The following is an 8113-nucleotide window of genomic DNA, read 5'->3' on the forward strand; positions in this document are numbered from 1 at the left end:
AGAGGGTTTGCTTTGGGTTCCCATTCGTGGTCATGATGAGGTGGGTGGCTACAGAATGTACATGAAAGAGTGATGGACTCCCCAGGGGCAAAGTGGCCCCCCACATTTTGCATCAGCAGAAGCAGTAGTGCACAGGAGGGTGTCCCTATGGGGAGTGAGAGCCCACTCCAAAGCCCCACTTCTAAAGCTCAGTAGGGTCCGCGTCCCAGTTTGAACACGTGCTTGGCAATTACATGTGCAGGAGGAGTCCTGTTGGACTCCTGTTACCGGCCTGCTGAGGTTTTTCTAATGGTGACTGGTATGGAAACTGCCTGCCTGGAGCTGCCTGGAAACCCAGTCCCGGCCCCGCCCTAGTAGTGTTCCCCTGGCACCCAGACGAAGGATGCCAAGCAGACAAGGAATAGTTCGCACTGGGGATGGCGCCTTCCTGCTCCTTCACTTCCCGCTTCCTCCTCCTCCTGCTTTCTTCTTTTTCTCCTTCTCTGCTGCCTCCCTCGGTCCCCGCTCCATCCTTTGGTGCTGGCGGCCAGGGCACAGCTCACGGGGGCGGGGCAGAGGCGCTGGCGTGGCTGTACGAGCGCCTGGACAGAGAGGCCCGGGTGGTCCTGCTCTCCACCTCCTCCCCCGCCTCCCCTCTCGCTCCTGGGAGACCAGGGTTGGGGCAGCAGGGGAACGTGGCCATGAAGCCGAGGCGGAACCGCTGGTTCATGAAGCAGTAGATGATGGGGTTGACGCAGGAGGAGGTGTAGGAGAGCAAGAGGATGAAGGAGATGGGGGTCCCGGAGAGGCGGCGCTCTGCAGAGGCGGTGTCAAAGGCCCGCCAGGCGTTGGCGCTGAAGATGGGCATCCAGCAGAGGAAGAAGAGAACCACGATGACCATGAGCATGCGGATCACCCGCTTCTTGGCCATCAGGTTGGCCGCGGGGCTGCTGCTCCTGATGCGGCTGGGCCTGCCGCCGCCGCTGCTGGACAGCTGCTGCAGCTCCAGCTTCCCTGGGTGCTTGGACCTCTGCAGGTAACACCCATCGCTGGCCTCGTATCTGCCGCTGCTGCCGGGGCTCGGCTTCCTTTCTGGATGGGCAAGGGACAACACTTATTTTTCAGGATGGGTCATGCCAGACGGAAGGCGTGGAACCCCTGCCCCCTGCATCAAGGGGCTAAACCACACTTGAACTGTACTATTGGGCAGGCGACCTCGGGCCTGCCTTGACATGGGTAGGTATTGTTTACACTAGTCCTTTCCTTCAGATGAAAAGCTACTTAAAACTACTAAAATAATGTATAGTATCTGATGTACATAATTTATAATAGTAAAATAATATTTTACATATGTAGATTATAGGGCTAAAGAACTGTTCAAGAAGGAATAGGCACAGTCTTCTTCCAGCTCCTCAGGGGGAAGTTTCCTGCTTGCTTGGGAAAGCTCCAGACTGCTTTTACTGTGAGGGCTCTGCATAATGACCAAAAACCAAAGAAGACCTTGAAGTTGTGTAAGTGGTAAAGAGCTGAGTAAAGGGGTGGAGTGAGAACGGTGTGGGGGGGGGGCGGCGAGTGATACCAACAAAGGTGTCGGGTAAGTTTCTCTGGCGAGTGGACTTAATGAAAGGGGGGATGGGAGGCTCTGTGGCAGCTGCAACAGGAGTGAAGGGGAGGAGAGAGGATGGCGCCTGGAATTACAATTTGCTTTGGTTGTGGAAGGCGGTCCATTTGTACGCAACAGCACAGAGAGCCTGGTACCCATGGGCCCTCGGCTTGTAATTGGGCGATGTGTGTATTATGTCACCTTATTCCACTCAGCACCCTTTTGAGAGGAATAATTTCTTCATTTTACAGATGAGGAATAGAGACGCTGGGTCTCACGACTGTGCCTTAGGACACAGAGTCTCCTAAGAAGACTTTTGAAAACCTCTAATATACCCTATACACACTCTGGGTATATCCATTTAAGTTACAGAAAATAAGCGTTTGTAATCTTTTGGCATCAACATACAGCTAAGAGATAGTTACCTCGAGCAGACTTCTTCTGGCTAGCATCAAATTTTATACCCTGGTAAAGTTCCAGAGAGATTAATCCATATGCCACCATCATCACAATTCCAGGAATAAGAAAGAGGATGAGTAACAGGAAGGTGTGCCTAATAAAATAAAAAGCAATCCAATAACCAGCATCTCTAGCATTTCAAACTCAGATGGGATGGAATAAGCAGGGTTCATCTCCATTTTAATGAGTCTGAGGAAACACATTAATTACTAGTATTTAATATCTTTGGAAATTCCCCATCTGGAGAGTCAGTCATTAGAAGTTGTTTACTTCTTTTCTTTCAGATAAAGTCTCTTATGAAGGACTAGTTAAATGGAAAAGTTTGGTGTAAATCTGTGCCTAAAACAAGTCTCCATTTAAAACAAATGAGAGCTTAAAAAAGAAAAAACAAACAAGCCGATGAGAGTAGGCTCAATAAACCTCAATAAAACGGTTTCTGAAATAATAATAATAAGAGTTTACATTCATTGATGACTTATTCAATTTCAATATAGTATATATATATATTACTATATCTAATTCCCATCATAACTTTTGAGGTAGGTACTATTAACATAATACCCATTTTACAAATGAGGAAACAGACTTAGAGACAATAAACAATTTGTCCAAAATTACACAGCTCGTGGCAAAGGTGAGATCTGAAGCCGAGCAATACAATTCTAGAACTCATGCTCTTAAACATCACAATATACCATTTGTTGACTTTATAGCAACAGAATCGTCTAATGCATAGGTAGCAATGATGGAAAACCTCCTTGGTTTTGCAAAATAAGCATTCTGGCTGTTCTGACCCGCTGGCACAGTGGCAAGCTCGTTCTAGTGCCTGGTGGGCCAGAGCTATGCTTTCTCTAAATATGTTTGATTCCTGAAGAACTGCAGCCTCCTTCTTTATGAGTCTGGCCCCTAAATCACTTTTGCAGCCTGGCATGTGTAAGATTACGCGATTAGGCCATAAAATTGTCAGAGGCTCACGGTGGCTGAGCCATTTCTCATTTCAATTGGACATGTTTTGATAAGAGTTCTTTTCGAATCTTGGAAAAGTCCCTCATTTGCAACATAACTCTTCTTGTGTGTACGCGTTACTTGGTTGAAATGAAAAAAAGGAAGGCAAAGAAAGCAGAAATTATCTCAGTTTTGAGCTATGTTTTTTTTAAATCCTTGTCTGAAGTTTCCAACATCTGTGTTATTTAGGGTTGGTTTCTATTGCCAGTTTTTTTCTTTGTACAGCTCATATTTTCCCATTTATTCCCATGTCTAATACTTTTTTTTAAAAATTAATTAATTTATTTTTGGCTGTGTTGGGTATTCTTTTCTGTGCGAGGGCTTTCTCTAGTTGCGGCAAGAGGGGGCCACTCTTCATCGCGGCGCGTGGGCCTCTCACTACGGGGGCCTCTCTTGTTGCGGAGCACAGGCTCCAGACGCGCAGGCTCAGTAGTCATGGCTCACGGGCCCAGTTGCTCCGCAGCATGTGGGATCTTCCCAGACCAGGGCTCGAACCCGTGTCCCCTGCATTGGCAGGCAGACTCTCAACCACTGCACCACCAGGGAAGCCCTTGAGCCATTTTTAAATGTCTAGCTCCCTGCTTCTAAAACATGCTGGGAACTGGTAAACATAATGTCCTGCATTTGTGTAGCCTTTTTAAAGATACTTAGTGACATTTTCATAAACATGCTCTCATTTGAATCTCACATCCATCTAATGAGGTAGATAAAAAAATCTTTATTCTTAAATCTTTGTGTAGATAAAGAACTTGAATGTCAGGGAGGTTATATGAACTTGTCCAATATCACCCACTAGTAAGCAAAGAAACAGGTACTAGAACCTTGCCTTTTTATTTCCAGTACAGTGTCCCGTGCAAATACCACAGCTGCAGCTCTAAGAAAAACCACGTGGGATTTGGAACTCATCCTCGGCTCTACCTCCAGTTCTTGGAAAATCAGAGCTCTTCCAGAAGCACACTGCATAGTGGTTAAGACCAGATGCTCTCTTATCTCTTCTAGGTTTGGGAAATTGAGTGACTTGCTTAACCTCTCCATGTCTCAGTTTCCTCTGTAAAATGGGGACAATAATAGTACCCACCCTATAGGGTTTTGAGAGGATTAGTTGAATTTATATATATAGCATTTAAAACACAGCACTCTAAGTGTTTGCTGTCACTGTTACTCTAGAAAGAGGTTAGAGTGAAACTTCTCGATAAGTCTCCAGGAGACTGATTCCCCCCAGACACTGGACAATACATTCCAGTTTTTATTAAACCTGCAAAATTATATCGAGTTGTATTAAACAAATAAACCCATGCAGCCTTACCAGGACTGCTGCATGACATCATTTGGCAGTAGAAAGCGGCACATGTTCGCGGTCTGATTGTTATTTTTGGTAAAAGGCACCAAGTTGCTATAAATCGGGTACGGAGTCATGATGGTAAATGAGAGGCACCAGGTAGCGGCAATCACCTTCAAAGCGTGGGATTTTGTCTGCCAGACGCGGGACTGTAAGGGTTTGCAAATTGCACCATATCTCTCCAGCGATATGGCTACCAGATTAAAGGTGGAGACACTCACAGAGGTGCCTGGAAAAGGAACAAAGAAGCTGGTTACGCAGGCTCTGAAATCCAAAGTTTATTTGCACAATGAGCTTAAGCATACCTGATCTGCGCAGGTTTGATAGATAGCAGAGGAAAACGCTCAGAGGGTAAGAATATTATGTATGTATATCTAAAAAAAATGACTTATTCCCAGCTTTGTTCCCAAAATGATTTGAGGCAGGTAAAGAAATATGTTTGCAAATACATCTTATTGCCAATTTTTAGATAAGTTTATTGAACTTTGATTACAACCAACTCCTTCCTAGGCTGAAGGCGCTCATTAATTAATAACCAAGTGGATGAAATATGTTCCTATCCCACAGAAGAGGTTCTGAGTGACCTGTAGAATAGCTTTAGTTTTGAGCGTGATCTGCATAGTTAAGTTGACCTTTTAACCCAATATTCTGTGACCCTGAAAATTCAGTGGGGTCTGAGCTGGGAGCATTAAAACTCTTCCTGAAAATTTCTAGTACAGACTTTTTTTAAAAGATTTTTTTGATGTGGATCATTTTTAAAGCCTTTATTGAATTTGTTACACTATTGCTTCTGTTTCATGTTTTGGTTTTTTGGCCACAAGGTATGTGGGATCTTAGCTCCCTGACCAGGGATCAAACCCACACCCCCTGCATTGGAAGGGGAAGTCTTAACCACTGGACCACCAGGGAAGTCCCCAAACTGTTTTTAAGAGCGAAACATTCTAAGTTTCCAAATGGAGTGTTGAAAAATTACCTAGTGAAAAAGGAAGAAGGGGAAACTCTCCATATTATAACTAACGTTTTTCTCTGGGTGGAAGGACTAGGGCCTTTTTTCTCATTCTCTTTGCTTTCTGTATTTTGTAAAAGGAACATGCATCATCAGTGAGAAAGATGCCAAAACACCTCATTCAAAAGGATGTACTTACGTATAGTCAAAAAAGCTTAATTTTCCTTATTTTTTGTATTTTGTGTGTGTACATACTTATTATAATCTCATATCCCCTTAAAATTCCCTTTAATTCTTCATCCATAAATTCAACTGATTCTTCTCTTATCTCTTACCATGATGGAGGAGTTCTTAGCCTGGGGCCTTTTGTGAAACTATGTATAAAATTATTCTTTTTCTAGGGAGAATATCCAGAGTATTCCTGAGAGACTTGAAGGAATCTACAACCCTGAAACCATTCTATAAGAACTTACGTCTGAGACAGGATTGGCTGTGTTTTATAGGACTTTACTCTAAGGAGTTGATGACATCTGAATTAGAGGGTACAGCCCCAAAGTCCTCAGAGTCAAGTCTGTACAATGGGTCCACTGTACTTATAAACCCACCAGCAGGCAAGCACTCTTTTTTTTGGCTCTGTATTAGGAGCTTAATGAGTGTTAACTATTAGAAACAGTATCGAGGAGAACATAAAATTAAGGGAAGAATTGAAATCACTGGAATCAGAAATCCAACAAAACCATTATGGTATTGCAAACACTTTCAGAATTATCTTCCTTTTCATTTTCTAGAACAGTCTGTCCTAGAAATTTTCAGGAGGAGTTTTAAGGCTCCTAGCTCAGACCCCAGCTATTTTAAAACAGTTTTGGTTGAGCTGAAACTTACATCACATAAACTTAATCATTTTAAAGTGAACGGTTCTGTGGCATTTATAGCACATTCACAATGTTGTGCCGCTACATGAGCACTCTTTTTAAATCTCCTTCCACAAACCCTGGTTAAGATGATCAAATATTATCATAAGATATATACAGACAGGTCTCGAAAGCCTAAAGCACTACGAGATGTTGGTTATTATTATTGCGTCATTGTTTAACAATGATCCTTTTCATTTGTGAGTCGAGGACTGGACCCAGATTGACACTTTCTTGGCTATTTGTCCATGTCACGCAGATCAGTTATTCATCATCATTTTGTCACTGCTGGATCCTGCTTCCTCAATTGGGAGAAATAAAGGCTTTTAAAGCTTTCCGGTCATTGAAGGCTGCCCTAGCCCAACTCAGCTCTGCGTATTTGACCCAGCTTAGGTCAGAACAAACAACAGCTCCTTCCTCATTCCCCGCCTCTCCTCCTCCTCTCCCAGCTAATTCTCAGAATGGGCAAGGGACAAAGCATTTTGGCAGACAGAGGGGACAGAGAGACATGTTTTGTTTTCGCCTTAGAAGAGCCACAACAGTTGGCAAAGCGAGGTCATGTACTCACCACGGTTGTGGCTACCGATCTGGGTTCAAGTCAGCTCTGTAGCTTACCACCTGTGTGTCCTTGGGCACATTATTAACCTCTCTGTGCCTCTGTTCCCTCCTCCGTGAAACAGGGAAGGATAACTGTATATTCTTTATAGGGTGGTTGGGAGATAAAATATGATCATAGAAGTAAAAACTCAAAGCAATTAGGAGAATATCTGGTGCTCAAAAAATGCATTCAAAAATATTAGCTCTTGTGACTTTTATTATCATCACCATCATTTTGCTTGGCAAAGGCAGAGAGCTGCATATCTCAGTCAACCAGTGTCAGCTTAGTGACCCACAGGCTCTAGGAGCAAATTCAATTCCTCGTCTAGTGGCAGAGGTCTCTCTCTCTCTCTCCGCGCCTGAGATGGTCCCAGGCCCTGGGAAAACAGTCTGGGAAGTGAATCCTGAGAAAGGAATCTAGACCTCTGATGAAACTCATTTTCAAATAGTCCCTGTTCCCCAGGAAAGCCAGAGCAACGGCAGAAAGAGCCCTCTTCCAGCACCCTGGCCACACCAAAAGCCATGCCTTGGGTTGGGTAGAGCTCAGAATACAATCAACGACCTCCAGGAAGGAACAGAACGGCTTGCATCTGTCTTACTTTCTAACAGAAACAAGCAAAACCAACCTCTTCTGTGGCTTCTTACCAACTTATTCCACTTTGAGAAACTGACCCTTAAAACTGGGGACTGACTTCTGGGGAGTTATGAGGACTGACCCCTCATAAAGCCAACTCCTCTGTCCTTACACCTAGCCCCACACAGACAGATGTTTTGTTTTGGCTGTTAAGGGTTGGGGAAGGTCTGGGGCTGAGCAGGGTCTGGGGCGAACTCCAGAAATAGGCACCAGCAGCAACTTACCCATGAAGTAGGTGGTGGTCTTGCAGACAGCGCTCCCAAAGATGAAATCCTTGAGCAGGTTGGGGATGAGGTTGAACGGCATGCAGAAGAGGCAGAGCATGAGGTCACTGACAGCCAGGGAGAGCAGGAAGATGTTGGTGACCGTTCTCATCCTCTTGTTCCGAATCAGCACCGTAATGACCAGCGTGTTTCCCAGCACACTGAGCAGGAATATCAAGGAGTACAAGAGAATCTGCACGGCTGGCTGCCACTCTGAGAGGAGGAATGCGGACGAGGGATGGAGGTTATGAGAGCAGAATGTTAAAACCTAGCACGCGCACCAAGCACTTATTTCCTGCCGATTTTTGTTTTCAGGGGCGGACATCATTGAACCCAGCTCTCCCTGTACTTAACAATATTTTGCAGAAACAAAGTGA

The 8113-nt window shown here is 44.6% G+C and overlaps 1 protein-coding gene across 1 annotated transcript; it reads right to left on the reverse strand.

Annotated features, from left to right (window-relative positions):
* Positions 1-538: 538 nt before the first annotated feature.
* CCKAR (cholecystokinin A receptor) lies at positions 539-7863 on the reverse strand (the record flags this gene model as incomplete). Its single annotated transcript, XM_082838600.1, has 4 exons — positions 7698-7863; positions 4353-4614; positions 2008-2135; positions 539-1071 (listed from the first exon to the last, which is right to left on the reverse strand). Exons 1-4 carry the CDS (start codon positions 7846-7848, stop codon positions 539-541), a joined length of 1074 nt encoding a protein of 357 aa, XP_082694726.1. The 5' UTR covers positions 7849-7863.
* Between the last annotated feature and the right edge of the window lie 250 nt (positions 7864-8113).

The sequence above is a fragment of the Leucopleurus acutus genome, assembly GCF_964270905.1.
Source record: "Leucopleurus acutus genome assembly, chromosome: 4".
NCBI classification, from domain to species: domain Eukaryota; kingdom Metazoa; phylum Chordata; class Mammalia; order Artiodactyla; family Delphinidae; genus Leucopleurus; species Leucopleurus acutus.